The sequence below is a fragment of the Alligator sinensis genome, unplaced genomic scaffold (genome assembly GCF_000455745.1).
Source record: "Alligator sinensis unplaced genomic scaffold, ASM45574v1 scaffold234_1, whole genome shotgun sequence".
Taxonomy (NCBI): Eukaryota; Metazoa; Chordata; order Crocodylia; family Alligatoridae; genus Alligator; species Alligator sinensis.
In genome coordinates this window covers 703,422-720,586 of record NW_005842334.1, presented here as the reverse complement: position 1 = coordinate 720,586, position 17,165 = coordinate 703,422, and the positions used below count along the sequence as shown (strand labels likewise).

Sequence of the window (17,165 nt, the reverse complement as noted above, 5' to 3'; positions counted from 1 at the left end):
AGAGAGGTTTTTGGGAGGGCTTTTTTGGGAAAGAGAGTAGTGACCAAAGTAATTCAGGATGTTCAGTGGCTTTTATACTCCAGCTTCTTATACTATGATAAGACTGATTTCAGTTTAGCTCACCTTTTGAATGTCTCTACTATTGCTTACTTCATAAACTCACTGGTAAGTTTTTCCATTTCCTTTTTTAGAAAAAACAAACAAACAAACAACTTACCTAACGTTTAACCTGAAAAAATGAAGCTCTAGTGTTCGGCTGGAGAGACTAAAGGTGGGGAGGTAGACTGGAAGGATGGGGAGAAGACTACCTAACTGGAGATGCAAAGACATACTGAGAAACAGGTCACATTATACCTTCAACATCTCCTTTTGTTTAAGCTACAAAAGCTAGATTGGCCCAACTTCTTACTATTCTAATTTTCATAGAATCCATGATTCTTAAGCTTGATCTTTCAGTGCTTGTATTTTCTCCAGGAACATGATCTACTGAAACTCCACTGATTCAGAATTTTTCAAAATAGTAATAATGGGGGTAATAATGGGGGTCTGTTCTTACAATAGCGAGATTGAGCGGATTTTCATCAGTCCCATTTATTGACTGATGCTTTGATACAAATGGCCATAAACTGCTGTACTGTGAGTTCTTCCTTGGTTATATATCTCACAGTCTAAATCTACGTAAGTGGGAGATCCTCACAAGTTCCACTGCTGTTGTGTTCTTCATATTTTCTTCTTTCCTTTGTATCAGGCAGTATATCTAATGATTGTGCTGTCAAATCATTTAGCCATCTTTTTATGGCAAAGTCAAATCAGCAGCTGTATTTTACAGGATGTGGCAATAGTCTTTCTGGACAGGATGCACCTTATTTAACATTCTAAAAGGATGAGAATAAGATCCTGTTTCACAAATGTGGCTCCCTTACTAATTCTAATTTTTTTAAATCTATTATTAATTACCCTAATACAAATTAAACTGCCTACATGTCCTTTATTTTCATCCCATTTTGTGGTCATATTGGCTCTAACAAAATCTGGCCAGTTGAGGAGGCTGGCAGGGGCAAACCAAGTAAACTACAGATGTAAAAATAACTTTGGAAGTGGGAATGAGTACAGTCACTTGAAACTCCTGAGAAAGGTTGAAGATTGTATAATGGGATCTTCTTCTCTTTGTCAAGGAACTGCACTGACATGCTGGGGGGCTAACCTTGTAATATGGAAAAATGTTCTTACAACTTTTAAAAAAGATTATATTTACAACCAATTCCTGTATCTAGAAGACACTTCTACACTAGATAATTTTCTGCTTGGGCTGCTATTAATACCAAGACACTATGTACACCCCATGGAATTATGCGCAGAAACATTCAAAATTATGCACTTAAAAATTTGAAATAATGCAAAGTTAAATAATTTTTTTTTTAATTAAACTAAATATAACAGTATTTGAACCTGGGGTGTAACTATGTGACACCATGTTATTAGCATCTATTTGGTCTCTGTAAATCTAAAATTGGAAAATATGCTTAATTTTTTGTTGTACTTTCAGCATTCATGTTGTACTTTCAGTATTTGTGTTTTCTTATCCATCAGGCAGTTACACTGGCTACCTATTAGCCGAAAGTTTAACTTCTAATTTAAGAACTTCTTTTGTTAAACTAAACTTTGATCACTGCTCTTTCCTTATCTATGCAACTTTATTAATGATCAAATACTGGTCCACAAATTATTCCCCGCCCTCCCCTAATTATACCTTCTATACTAAGTACCATTTCTAGGTACAAGGCTTTACTGTATGTGGCCTCAAGCATGCCCTCTAATTGCATTCTCTTTTTGTGCAATATTTGTAAAGTCTTATTCAACATATTTTCCCCTGTTTTTATGTGACGTTATTTATTAATAAGCAGCAATGATTATGAATCACTAGCTCAGAAGGTATTTTTGCATATTCCTGAGTAATGTGTTTGTACAAAAAGCAGTTTAAAAAAATGTTGAAGCTATTTATTTGAGTCCTCATAAGTCTGGATTCAGAAAAGCAGTCTGAGTCAATGTGATTTATGCACACGTTTTAAGTTAAGCATCTATTTATCTGCTTTCTTGAGTGGGGATCGGCTTGAGCATAGGCATAATAGCTTTCATAATTTGGGACTAAAATTTGCTTGTTTACATTTTTTAACAAATCTCTCTTCAGTTAACAGATCAACAGTCACTACCATGATGATAACAAGGTGAATCATCCAAAATTATATGACAAACATAATTTGAACTTTAAAGAAAACATAAATATTATAAAGTGTTTCAATATGCAAGTGAATACTAAGCACTCTCCAGTATATAACGTAGGAGTTGTTATTTTCTAAAAGATAGAAGACTTTTTTTCTTCTCAAGAGGAAAAAGTCTTTTCTGCTTTACCTCTAATTTTTTAGGATTTTAAGAAATCATGAATCAGTAGCTAGGTACAGACATTCAAAAAGCCTGAGGTAGAATCGTTCTAAGTTGCACAGTTTTCTGCAAGCAGTGTAGTTTAGATGGCTAGCAAACAGAACATGCATTTGACCTTTGGTGGGTGGGGGAATATTAGACTGGGTTATGCCATTTTTAAATCAGTCTATGTATGCCAAACTTCTGTTCTGTTACAGGTATCGACTGGTTTCCGATCACTTATACTGGTAAAAGTGTAATGTCTGTACCTGGCAATGGGTCTGTATTTGCCAGCATATCAGACGATAACACCTGATAACACTGGTGGGTGTTAAAGAGTAAAAAAGTTCACTGGGGGATGGAGACAAAAGGCTAGAGGTAAGTACAGAGCCTGGAGACTTTAGTAAGGGGAAGCAATAATAGAAATCTTAGCATTGTCTGTAGGGAGAGGACAGTACAGTCAGTTAGACACTTCAAATGTTTACAAACTAATATGAGAAGTATAGGGAATGAACAGGAAGAATTGAAGGTCCTAGTACAATCAAAGAATTATGATGTAACTGGGATTATGGAGATGTGATGGTATAGTTCACATTATGGTCATAGATGGGTGTAGCTTGTTCAGGAAAGACAGAGAGGTAAAAAGTGAGGAGATGTTTCTTTATATATAAGGGTGATGTATACATGTCCAGAGGTACAGTATGAAATGGAAGGTAGGTCTGTTAAAAGCCTCTGGGTAAAGGCCAGAGGGGACAGCAGCAGGGGGAATGTCATAATGTGTATCTGCTACAGGTCTCTAAACTAGAAGGTGGATGAGGCATTCTTTCAACAAGTGGCAGAAGCTTCCAAATTGCAGGACATAGTTCTGATGGGGGGCTTTAATAATCGGGACATCTGCTGGGAGGGAAACACAGCAGTGCACAAACAGTCCAGCAAGTTCTTGGAGTGCGGTGGGGATAACTTTTTGGTTCAGATAATAGAGGCCAGTGAGGGGAGAAGCTGTTTTCGACTACCTGCTCACAAACAAGGAGGAACTGACTGATAATGTAAAGGTGGAAGGTAACTTGGCTGATGGTGACTACAAAATGACAGAGTTCAAGATCCTAAAGGGAGGAAGGATGGATAGGACCAGAATAAGGACATTGGATTTAAGAAAAGCAAACTTTAACAAACTCAGGAATCTATGGGTGGGATCCCCTGGGTGGCAAGTCTGAGGGGGAAAAGCATCCAGGAGAGTTGGCTGCACTTTAGGGAGGCGCTCTCAAGGACACTGGACCAAGCTATCCTGATGCAACAGAAGAATAGGAAGTACAACAAGTGATCAATCTGGCTAGATAATGATCAATTCAAGGAACTGAAACTCAAAAAAGAATACTATAAAAAGTGGAAACTTGGTCACGGTACTAGGAAAAAGTATAAGTGCATGCAGGGATAAAATTAGGAAGCCACAATTTGAGACGCAGTTGGCAAGGGACGTAAAAGGCAATACACTGGGATTCTATAGGTATGTCAAAAGTAAGAGGAAAACCAGGGATTCCATGGGCCCCTTATGGAATGCAGGAGGCAAACTGCTCACAGACAATGCCAGGAAGGCTGAAGTATTTAATGCTTTTTTACTTCAGTTTTCACAAATAGGAACAGCTACTAGATGAATGCAGTTGACATCAGAGATATGGAAGTAGACAAACAGCCTAGAGTAGTCACAGGACATGCCAGGGATTACTTAGACAAATTAGATGCTTTCAAGTCAGCAGGGCCAGATGGTATGTACCCAAGGATACTGAAGGTTCCAGATGTCTGGAAAAAGGCGAATGTAGTGCCCATCTTTGAGAATGGGTACAAAGATTTGGGGAACTACAGACCAGTCAACCTGACCTTGATACCTGGAAAAATCATAGAGCAGGTTCTCAAGGAATCCATTGAGAAGCACCTAGAGGAGAACAAGGTGATCAGGAACAGTCAGCATGGACTCACCAAGAACAAGCCATGCCTTACCAATCTGATTTCCTCTTAAAATAAAATGATAGGCCCTGTCAATGAGGGGAGAGCAGTGAACATGGTATACCTTGACTTTAGCAAGGCTTTTGACACTGTCTCCCACAATATTCTATTAACAAGGAAATACAGACTAGATGAAAGTACTGTCTGATACCTAACTGGCTGGATCACGATATTCAGCAAGTAGTCCTCAATAGCTCAATAGCTGGGAAGAGGTATCAAATGAGGTTCCCTAGGGTTCTGTCCTGGGTCCAGTATTGCTCAACATCTTCACTAATGATTTGGATGATGGACCTGAATGCATGTTTAGCAAATTGGTGGATGACCACGTTGGGTGAAATCGAAGGCACTGCAGAGGGCAGGGCTAGGATCTAGAATTATCTGAATAGACTGGAAAAATGGTCTTCAATCAATGAGATGAGATTCAACAGGGATAAGAGCAAAGCCTTGTACTTGGGATGGAATAACTGTATGCACAAATACAGACAGGGGAACAACTGGTTGGGCTGCAGTACTGCAGAGAAGGACACTAGGTTACAGTGGACCATAAGCTGCATATGAGCCAACAGTGTGGCCATGCTGCAAAAAAGACAACAGCATCCTGGGTTATAGTAACAGGAGTGTCGCTTACAAATCAAGGGAAGTGATTCTTCTCTATTCAATGCTAGTGAAGCCTCATCTGAAGTTCTGTGTCCAGTTCTGGGCCACACACTTTAAGAAGGATGTGGACAGTTTGGAAGGAGTCTAGCACAAGGCAACAAAAATGATGAAGGGCCTGGGAGACAAGACGTACAAAGAAAGGCTGAAAGATGTAGGATTATTTAGCCTGGATAAGATAAGACTGAGAGGCATTTAAATAACAACCTTCAAATACCTGAAGAGTGATTATAGAGAGGATGGAAATGGCCTTTCCTCTGCAACTATGAACACTGTCTAGGACAAGTGGAGGGCAAGATAAGGAGCAATGGACTCAAGCTTCATCAAGGAAAATTTAGACTGGAGATTAGGGGGAACTTTCTGACTATGAGGCTGGTCACGCATTGGAACAGGCTACCTTGAGAAGGTGTGAAATCTCCATTCTTGGAAACTTTCAAAAACAGGTTAGAAAGACACTTGGCTGGGATGGTTTCATCAGGGATGATCCTGCCTTCAGCAGTGGGCTGAAATAGATGACCATATGAGGTCCCTTTAGGCCCTAATGTCCTATGATCCAGAGTTATCTGTTATGCCACCACATTTTCCTCCGTATAGAGTGAAAAATGACAATCCTCAGTACTGCCAAATATACAATTATCCAAAATAAGTATTTACTTTACTAGTCACTATTCTAGCTTATAACAAAATCTACAGAAGTATTACCTTTGATATAAAGCAAACTATAATTCTTCTCAGATCTGTCAAATTAGTTCTCACTTTAAAAACGTGCCCTTAAAAAATTAAGTCAAAACAGGAAAAATGTAGAAATATGTTAGTGCGCGCTAATTCTTTCACTTAGAAATGGAAGACACTAAAACACATAGCAAATTCAAAGCAGAGCTAAAGCGAACTAATATTCATGATTTTATGTGTCTTGTAAAATGAAAAAAACCCTTAAGTTTCAATCAAAAACATGGTAAACTAGATATAAACTTTCAGCAATAATGGATGTCTTTTTTTCCCCTTCTCTATACTGGAATAATCATGCGTACATTTTGAAGCAGAGATGATTCCAGGGACGTAGACATGTGCACCACGGAGAACTGCACTCCCACACTGGGCTCCAACAATGACCTCAGATAACTGCTGTTGTAGATCCTTCCTGCAGACATAAAAGATAATTTATTTACAAAAACTTACTAAAGTCAGTCTATTTCAGAAGTTTAAAACCCCAACCCTTCAGTCCATAAGTGTTGTTTCTATTGCAGGGTGGTATATCTGTATACTGTATATTACATTTCTAAGATATGTTCAGTACTGATAAACACAAATATAATACCAATAAGTACGCCTTTCCTTGAAAAAGTGCTGCTGCCACCAATACAACATGCAAATGCAAAATCTAGTTATACATGAATGCAGAAATAATCCCTACCCTTTTCTCTGTTAGTAGTCACTTCATATTCAATCAGATCGTCACAAAAAATGATTTTTTAAAATTTAGTATATGCAATGTGTTTTTACTTCAGTAAACAGTTTAACAGGTTGCAAGGAACCTTTTTTGTCAGCAACTATTAAAAGTTTGCTAATGGGAGAGCATGCTCAGGCTTATTAGCAATTATAAATAGTACATTTAGAAACAATATTGTAGAGAATTATTTAATATTAGTAGAGGACAACAAGCAAAGTAGAAGTACATGTTAAAGAGAAATAGTAAATACTATAGTATAATGCATAGCATGTACACACTATAATTACTTAATGTCCAGCTGGATTACAAGACCTCTTGACACAATCTTAGTAAGATCATAGTTTGGGGAGTGGATATAGTTATGAAATGTTGTTACTAAGAAGACAATGTAAACTAGCCCTCAACAGTAATGTCAGTTAAGCAATAGAAAAACTATTCCATGGGAATAGAAATATAAATGAAAAAGTCTGCTTTCATAGATGGAGAAAGAACTCCCCCCAATGAGTGTGGCATCTTTTAAAAATCAAATATGCATGGCGTCTAAGACAAGTAGCAGGCCTTGTATCGTAATCTGTATAGTAAGTGATCAGAAATAAAGTCTTCATTGCAACTCAGTAATACAAACTGGTTGTCATTCAAAAATTACGTTACCTGGGTCCAATGACAGGAATTAGTAAAATGTCCTGGAGTTCTGGATGCTCAAGGATTGGAACATTAAGACCTTTAAACTGCTGTTAAATTTAAAACAAAAAACAAAAAAACTTGTTAGACCAGTAGGTTTTAAACAAAGTACTATACTACATTCAGAAGTCAGTTGACTATTCATATTTTAAACCTACAAATGGCAGAACAATCACTTTAAGTGAGAGAAGCTGGGAAATGAGCATTCATATATCCATAAAATCTGCTTTTTGGGAACAGGCTTGTACTATGCCATCATCAGGTAGATATGTTAACATATTACTTAATGTATTCATGTGCACTTCCTCCCTATTTGACATCTCTGTGGATAGTGAGTTCAAGTTAGAAGGACCTGTGAAGATGCTGGCTGCTATGGGAATCAGTTGTGCAAATATATTCAAAAGAGCTGACTTCTGGCTTGCCATTTTAGAATTGATCCTAGACTTTTAGAAGGTCCTTTATTTTTTTTTCCACCTCACATAACTAGCAGCCTGTCTGCATTTCCTACGGGGTTTCTCCTTTCTAAATAGATCTGTAAATTTTTGTGATGCCAGCCCAATCACGGGAGTACTGACAACTGCTTTTGTATTACAGACTGTTTGGGCTCCTGTCATGCAATAGCTCTTTGTATGCCCTGTCGCATCAATAATTTATAAAAGAACTGGATCTGTGCAGAAAGATTACAGAGATATACTAGCGTTTCTAAACAATCTATTCTTCATACCTTCGGTCTTCCAATAAATTTTCTCTGTCAGATAACGGTAGTCATTAGATAAACAAAAGCAAGCAAAAAATTCCTAAATTGACTATATATCAAAATATTTTTGAACATTACACCATCAGTGGGAAACCACCCAATCTATTTGAAACCACAGGTTCTTTCTATTTTCTACAAGGTTCCTGGAAAAAACCCATAGAAACAGCTTTTTCCTGTCACCTTTTGCACATACCTTCTCAGACTATTTGTTTCAGTATATAGCTGCTATGACATCTAGACCATCAGTACCCAACCTTTTGCCCTGTGGACCAGATGCCCGATGTGGGATCCGGTCCATGGCCCCAATTTTGGCATGTGTTGGTGGTCCATTGCTTGGCCCCAACCCCGTGCACTGGATCAGGCCCTGAAGCCCAGGCCCTGCATACAGTTATGTCATCTGGCAGTGGGGGAGCAGTGGCAGCATTAATTTCCAGCACACTTCCACCCCAAATTTCAGGCCTGTGGGGAAACCCTGCAGGTCACAGGACATGGCTCTGCAAGCCAGAGATTGAGCAACACTGGTCTAGACTACAGTTCCTTCTTTCTGTATTTATACGTTAGTACGTAGGTACCCCAAATCCTGGGGATTCTAGGTGCTGCTAAATACTAAGAATAATAATCTAAGAGAACTTGGATTGCATTAATAGATTTAAAATCTTTGAAAGAAGGTATGGTATTACAACTCACAAGAAGTAATGGTTCTCTGTGATCCAATCACACACATTTTTCTACAAGTTAGTTTCATTCTTCAGATCTTTCTGAAAAAAGGTGTCTTTTTTTCTTCTACAAAATTGGCCTGGTACACTGTGCCTTCCTTTCATGCATCAGATATTGACCACTGTTACACTTGATGGACTTTGACACTATCAACGGGATTTTAGTCTCTAAATTATATTGGAAAGAGAACAAGTTGTAGCCATGTTGGTCTAAGGACATAGGCAGCTAAGGTTCTTTGAGTGAATCTGATATCTTTTTTATTACAGGAGTTTTCAATCTTTTTTGGTTGGTGCACCCCCCGGCGGCCAGTCATGAAACAGGGAGTCCCCCGGCCAATCAATGAGCAGGGTGGAGGTCCTGCTGCAAGCGATAGGCAAGTACAGCTGGCGAAACCAGAAGTGTACCCCTTTCTCCTCACTGCTGCCGCATACCCCGAGGCCTTCCCAAGTACCCCCAGGGGTACACATACCCCTGGTTGACAACCCCTGTTTTATTAGACCAGCTTAAACATTTAAGTTGGTCTAATAAAAAATATCAGATTCATCCAAAGAACCTTGTCTGCCATTGGAAAGAGAAGACACCCATAATGCGTGCGTGCGTGCATGCATGTATGTGATTTAACTGCTAAAAACCCATAAATCCTTGTAGTTATCCTGGAAACCAGGGTATAAACCTGCACAAACCTTTTCGATCTCTTCAAACAACAGATTTTTCACATGTTTAACTGAGGTTAAGTGAGTGTTAACTCTAACAGTTGTGAAGGCTGGTGGATGAGGCAGATGACTTAACAGACATTCATACTTTTTCTCTGCTTCCTGTGAGTCCAAAGCAGTTACAAGCTAAAAGAAGAGGGGAAAACTATTTTAAAGTAATAATAAAATAGATTGTACCATTGTATTTGTAGACAAAAATGATAAAGCAAACATTATGCTGAGCTGAAGGAACATACTCATGCATGCTGCGTAATAGGCCCTCAAATGTACCTGCAACCCCCAGTAACTTTAGAGAAAAACACAGACACAGACTTAAGGACTGATTTTGTTCCCTCAACAGACCAGTCTTACTGAGCAAGAGTATTTGAACTTGCAGCAGAATACATGGCAGAACAAATCTGTTAATTTAGGTGTAGGTATTATATTTCTACTACAAGAATGGCCACTCTCCTGATAAAAACCACAAGCAAAGAGGCTTTCATCAAGTTTCACCTGCAAGAAAAATGCTTTATTTATAAGAGAACTGGATCTTTCCAGAAAGAGTAGAGATACACTCTGTAGGCAGACAGGCTTTCTAGGAGAAAGATCTTCCTCTTTCAACAAGCTCTCTCTTGTGCAAGACTCTCTTGCAAGAAAGATTGCCTCTGTTATTCCCTGCCACTTGACTCCTTCAGGGGGCTGGGAGGAGAGGGGAGAAGCAGACACCTACTGCTCCCCAGACTTTCTGTGCCTTCCCCATGCTGGGGTGACTGTAGGCAATGGGTTTGCCTCCACTGCTCCCTCTTTTCTGCTCTTGAACACTGGGGGCAGAGTGGAGGAGCAGCTGCTCACTGCACCTCGCCCACTCCCCAGACTGGGGACTGGAGGTTGGTGGGGGGAGGAAAAGGGGCTTTGCCTCTTTCCCAAACTGAGGGCTGCCTGGCTTGGGGAAGGGGCTCTGGGAACAAGCCTGAAGAGCTTCTCCCTCCCTATTCCCCTGAGGGTTGGCAGGGGAAGGCACAGAGAGTCTTTCCCCAGGGCTCCACTGCTCCCCATGAGGTACAGAGAGGAGGCGCAGGCTGACCTCCTGTACACTGCCTCTCCAGAAAGATTTCTAGCAGTGGAAATTTCTCAGAAGTGTCTACTCCTAGAAATGAATGCCTGTTCATGGCATTAATATCACCCTATTAAATGGAGGACTGATTTGACTATACAGAGGCTCAAGAGAGACAAATATGGACTTAAACTTGAAGATGTGGTGAGCTGGTCTGATGGATTGAGGAGGACACAAAGCTTGTTGTTTCTGCCTGTATTCCCATAAGAAATTCAAGTATAATTTACCCAATTTTATTTTGTATTTGGTGGGGATGGGGAAGAAAGAAGGACAATTTCCTGGAAGAATTTATGGATGACCACAGAAGTAGGATTATGGCATCTCAGAATCCACTTCGTTGGTACGTGCCAATCTGAGGAAAACTTGTACAGACTGCTAAAAAAACCTCTCCAATTCTCTTTTTTTTTTTTTGGTTCAATATTCCTAGCCCTTAAAGCCTGAGAACTTCCAATTAACTTTCGCAGGCCCTCCAAAGCATCTCAAGAAAAAGTAGGAAGCATCATATTAGAGTCCTGGTATTTCTAACAGGTTGGGATGGAAGGAATATTTTTGAAAAAACGTTAGAAAGGCCAGAAATAAAATTTTTAAAGTCTGTTTTTTCTTTACAAGCTGTCTTTAAAAAAAAATTAACCTTACACGCCATGATCAGAAAAAGGCTATAAATGAAGCATTTATGCTGTATAAATATTTGAAATACATAAGTAGTTGCTGAGCTTCTGCATTTCTAAATATCATTATTGCTAATACAAATTTATCTGATCACTGAAACACCACAATTAATTTTCCATTTAAGTCTGATGGCTAACTGTAGTTGATAGCACTTCAATATTAATTTACCATCATTTTAAAAAGTCTAAAAATGTACATATATAAATGGTTGTACTTTTGACAACTGGATATTTCATAGCTTCTAGATTAAATTAATAATCCTGGGCCATGATTCCCAGTCCTGGCAGCAGATGGGACTCATTACAAAAGCAGAGCCTTAGGTTACGAAGATCTCCCTATGCCTGAATATTAAATACATGCTACTTTATTTTGAGAGGCATTTTTCAGTAACTGCGCACAAATAAACGAAGTTAGAAGAATGCTGATGGCTGAATAGTTCAATGTTCAGTCAGGAAAAGGCAAATCTAAGGTTGTGCAGGTTAATTATTAACAGTTACTTCTTGAACCTACCTCCTGATTTCTAAATACATTGTTGAGGTATCCTTCAACTTCAGGCAGCAATAATATTTTTGGGAAAAAAGACATTTTCCTTTATAGAGCTATAATCTTCACAGTGAACAACTGCAATAAAACACACTTTAAGGTTTTGTTGGATGAACACGCTTAATTGACAACATTCATAAATATATTAAAAATGCTGGAGCTGCAAATAATGCATTGTGTACAATACCATAAGAAAAAAGATATCTTTTCATAATAACCAATATTAGTGTATTTTCAGGCAAAACAGTAATTTTAGTGAATGGAGTTGCAGAAAGGCATTAAAAATCTAACATAACTTTGTAGAAGTCTTACTGGTTGTTCTAGTGGTACTGGCTAGAACATTACAATTTTACTGTTGTTTAAAATTGCATATATACCTAAGGATATGTCTATAGCACAACTTCTAATGATATTTTAATATGGATTAATTAACTTAATTAGTAATTGCAATGGAGACAAAACCTTAATTCTAACAATCTCACTACTCCATGTATGAATCACACCTCACCAAAAGGAGACTAACAATTTAAAAACAACAAAGCTTTCACTTCATGTATATATTTTTATTCAATGTACAAAGATAAATATTGTAATTTGGTGGCAGTGGCCAGAGGATTAGTAAAGTGACTAAGATATCAATATTATGCAATATTTGTTTCTGTCTGGTTATAATTTTAAATGCCTTGTCAATTCAAATAAATATACATAAAGACCCAAATAGATTCCTATATATCTAGAATACTTTATTCCCAATTCTTTGGAGTTTTCCATTCCTTGCCACTGTAATGAGGCCACATCAGAACCCAGCCTTCCTAATCAGAAGTTAAAGGGAATTCATCCCCTGAGGTACCTGGTAAACAGGCAAGCCCAGAAGAGTCCCCTGGGCTCAGCTGGTCCAAATGAGATAATCAGGGCAGCCAAAAGCCTGAGGCCACAGGCAACCAACCCCCGCCTCTCCCCCCACCAGCTCTAGCCCTTATAAGCCAGGCCTAGCTCACTGCATTCCTGTCCAAGAAGACCGAGGTACTTACTCCTGATCTCTTTATGTTTCTGGCTTTCTTTTACTGGCTCTCTGGTTTTGATTGCGACTCCTAGCATATCCTGACTCTGGCTTTGGTTCCCGGTTCTGGTTTGACTCTGGGCTACTCCTGTTCTGGCTTTGGTTCCTGATCTTGCTTTGGGTCCTGGTATATCCTTATTTCAGCTAATTCCAATCCAATATTCCTGATTCCAATTTTGATGTTGGACACCTTCAGACCCCCTTCTCCTTGAGAGCTTTGCCTGGCCTTCACCAGTACATTAGGTGAATAACAACTAGGCCAGAAAACTCCTGCTTTTCCCTAACAGCCTTATTTTTCTCTTGGATAATTGGGGCAGGCTATTCTGTCTCCCCCAAAATAAAGATGGGGTGGAATAGTTGAAATGCTAGTACTAGGTTGTATATAAAAGCAATGGTGTAGAAGTCATATTTAGGTAACGATCACACGCACTTAGCCATTGAACGCCACTTAGAGCATGAAGACTTCCTGATGAATATGTATGATGTGTTCCTGATTTTCAAATATCTTCTCTCCTTGTAGAACTTGCAAGTGGAGAGCAACTCTACCCATCTTGCTGTGCTAGCTGACCAATTAGTTGAAGCCTCCTCAGCTTCTATACTTGTGCTTTCAATTTTAGTGGAAATCCTGTCCCCCTGACACCCTTTTAAAAGATACTGGGGGATAAATGAATTCAGTCGTGTACTATGTAATAATCCTGTCAGCATTTTTATTTATCTTTCTTCAGAATGTAGAATATAAAATAATACTAGGACCTCTCTTTACAAATTTTCTGCTAGGTCCTTATATTAGTCTTATCACTTAACCAGAGGCTGTCCTCTAACTTTTCCTGGCAAAGAGGTGAACTTAATATTATAGGGTTTCTCCAAAAATTCAATGGCCAAACTTTTTTTTTTCTCTTCAGGAACCCCCATACAAGAGACTTGCTTGAATCGCACCAAAACATGATGGATGTTGGGACACAATTTACATTCTCGCTGACTGCTGTTCTATTAATGGTTGTAAGGAATGGAATACACCAACACCACTATTCTGCCAAGGTAAATAGTTGACTTACCCCCAGCATTCAACTACACTGTTCCACCATCCCAAGAGACTGTATGTGCTAAATTGTCAAGTGCATTGTGGATCTTGTCAAAATCTTTTGACCCAACTGTCACAACCCAAAGTTGTGATTTTTGTTTTGTGTGTGCTTTGGCACCACTGAATTATTTTCCCGCCAATTTGAAGCTTTCTTTGCAGGGTGCATTTCTTTGTTGCAGCACAGAAATGCACGTTGCAAGGAGTTCCCGCCATTTGTATTCAAATTTGTGCCCCACCATTGGCTAGTTCTAAATTATTCCTACGGGGAGGCTAGGGGTTTGCTTTGTTCGCCACTAAGAAGATCTCTAAGCGCTGCGGAGCCTATTGGACCCAGCGCTTTTAAAGGCGGCAACCGGGGGCTGCCCAGCCTCTAGCCTCTCCCCGTCACCGAGCGCAATCCTCGACGTATCCCTCTTCCCTGTGCACAAAAAGATCCACGGAGCCTAGCAAACTTCGTGTGAGTCTATTCAGAGCTCTTCACTTCGAATCCCTGCGCGCAAGTTCCACGGAGCCTAGCAAACTTTGTGTGAGTCTATTCAGAGCTCTTTGGTTCGAGTACTTTCTTCGGTTGGCGCGACGGGCTCGCGGTTTAGAGCCTCCAACCGGACGGGCTAGAAGAGTGTTCACGGGAAGGAACTCTAGTCCACCTCTCATCTTTTCTATCTGTAACCGCAACTCAAGCAAGTTTTCCTGCCTGCACCGCGACCATCTTCGGTGTAAGTGAAATAATCTTAAATCAACCATTACGCGTCCGTGACTAATTCTAGCGTGCCGCCCGTTCTCTCCGACCCCGCGTGCCCGGGCTGCTGGCCACAGCCCGCGCAAAACACAAAAGGGCCCGGCTCACTCCCGGCCCGCACACCATCCTGTCAAATCCTTTGTGTGTTGTGTGTCAATACTGCCCCCCACAACATAAGCATTAGCAATGGTGCCCAATTTAAAAGGGACTTTGAAGTGTAGGTGGGGCAAGAGAGGTAAGCCTTTTTCAAATCTGCAAATGGTCAATGTATAATTTACCACTCGAATGGTTTCCCCTCCTTCTCTATCCTGAAGGTAACTATGCTATTTTGGGTTACAGAAGGTCTTGCAATATACACAAACCTACAAGTAAACCTGCAACCTGAAATAACCAGAATGTAACTATGCTATCTTCTAAAGCTGTGGCTGGCCTGTGGGTCTCCCCATGGGCCTGGAAATTTTGTGGCAGGGGAACAATGCCAGCACTTATTGTTGCTCCAATGCTACTAGATGCTTGTGATACTTTCTTCTAATCAACCTCATACTTGATGCTTCTTCTTATGGCCAATTTTTTTTTCACAGTTCAAGTAGTTCACTGAACTGCTTCCCTTAAGTTTGGCATACTTGCCTATTTTTTCTTGCTTTACAAACTGAACTTGCCACTCTAAATACTTGGAAATATCACCAACCAGATTAAACATTCTCCATCAGACATATTAGACAGAGTTATTCTTAAAGGCTTTCTATGCTATCTAAGCTGAAGCAATTTGACCTCTCCTTTCTGAGTCTCTGTGGGTTACAAATGAAGTAGAAAACTTATCTTACCTTTACTAGGCTTTCTAGTTTGAATATTTTTTAATTTTCCTTCTTTAGGTGATTTTTCTTAAGTCCCTGCAGCAAGTTCATCTCTGTTAAACTTGCCCAAAACTGACTTGGCTTCTCCAAATGAATCTGATCCACAATTGCGTACCTGCTCACCTCTGATCCATCATATTATTCCAAAATGTGTTTCCTATACACTTTGTTGCTCCAACAAAGACTTTCTCTGTCTACCCCCATATCTATGTCAAGCCATATGCACATATACTTGTGTCCACATGTTCCAGCTCCCCTTTTTACTTTATCTTTTTATTTTGTTCTACTTTGTTATACTATAGTGTAGCATTTCCTGCACTGTCCTCCTGATACACACAGAATTTTCCCAAAATCATAGCTAATGGAAACCCTTTCACCCACATATGGCTTGTATAAGTTTGTTTTAGGCAGCAATCTGTACTTTCGTTTACGGCAAAGGCTGAACTTTTATGAAGTAAAAGTTAAAGGAAACCATTAAGCTTGGCCTCAAATGAAAGAAGGGGAGGAACTGCACCCTCTAATGCTAATGAGATTTAATTCAAGTCCCAATAGTATTGCCTTTCAAACCTGTACTTCAAGTTTAACATTTTCAATGTACTAGACATCACTATCAATCAGTAACTGTACCACAGAAAAATGTACCTTTGGGAAGTTTTGTAAAGGATGTCTGTGCCCTGTACATTAGGAAAGTAAGTGGAAAAGGAGGCTGTTTTCTGGACACAGTTACAGCTTTGGGTTTGGAAAGGTGACAGTCTGGCAGCACCTCTCTATAACTCCCCCTTTCGAGCCTGGGCAGAGCATGGGGCAAGTGCACAGGCCAGATCAGGCCCCAGTGGCCCTGTGCTGACTCCACCCCTGCCTGGCAGGGATCCAGCTGTAGGGCCCCACACCATCCTTTAGCCAATCTAGCATCCAGAGCCATAGCCCACAGGTCTTCCACAGGTTGGATGACATGACACTGGTGGCCAGATCTGCTTGCAGGCCTGGGGCTGAGCACCCCTGCTATGTGAGGGTTGGGCAGAAGGGACTATAGCACCTTAAAAACTAATTTGTTCAGAAAAGCATGAGCTTTTGTAAGTGACAGCCTGTTTTGTCAGTGCTCCGTGAGGGAGGACTAGCTCATGTCTTAACCTAGCAACACTTAATGAGAGAAAAAGAGCTGCTTTGTTGCACTGGGTTCCATATTTAGCATCATCTTCAGTCAGCAAATGGCACTCATATTTCTATGAGGCAACCATGAAAGAAACAAGGAGTGCTTCCGGATGACACCTTGAATTTGCACGCTGAAGACCAGAGAAAGGGTGCGGGGTAGGCATGCTGTACAGCTTCCCTTGAGCAGGCCTGCCAGAGACTTTGCTTTGAAAGAAAAATACCCAAGTGTACTTCAAAAACCTTTGGATCCTCCAACACCTACTACACTTTGCTATATTACAGACAGGGGGCTAGTGCCTCAATGAATTCAAACCAGGCACTGTGCAAAATATTATTGCAAGATAAAACCGTCCAGCTAGAGCCCCCCCAAGCCGCCAACCTGCAGCAGCTCCACAGCTGGTTTCTCTGCAGCTTTCCTTGGAAGGGGCGGCAGGGCGCGGGTGACGTCACACGCGCCCAGCTCTCTCGGAAGCGGGTGACTGGGCTGTGGGATGACGTCAGTGCGCAGCCCTAATGCTGCCCCGGGCAAACCCACGGGGAAAGGCGGGGACCCCTCCCACCGCCCGGCCCCCCGCTGGCGGCC

General features: G+C 40.4%; 1 protein-coding gene across 5 annotated transcripts in view; it reads right to left on the bottom strand.

Annotated features, from left to right (window-relative positions):
* The window catches only part of NSUN6 (NOP2/Sun RNA methyltransferase family member 6), a 43,743-nt gene extending 26,599 nt beyond the window's left edge, over nt 1-17,144 (bottom strand). For 3 of the 5 annotated variants that reach the window (XM_025210090.1, XM_025210094.1, XM_025210093.1), the window contains exons 1-4: nt 11,664-14,022; nt 9,362-9,517; nt 7,175-7,254; nt 6,105-6,214 (exon numbers count right to left, since the gene is read on the bottom strand). In XM_025210090.1, the coding sequence (XP_025065875.1) occupies nt 6,105-6,214; nt 7,175-7,254; nt 9,362-9,517; nt 11,664-11,738 (421 nt within the window). In that variant the 5' untranslated portion in view covers nt 11,739-14,022. Of the gene's footprint in view, nt 1-6,104; nt 6,215-7,174; nt 7,255-9,361; nt 9,518-11,663; nt 14,023-16,072 lie in introns of those variants that run through there. The other 2 variants (XM_025210091.1, XM_014522278.2) reach the window with 2 other exon arrangements.
* Between the last annotated feature and the right edge of the window lie 21 nt (nt 17,145-17,165).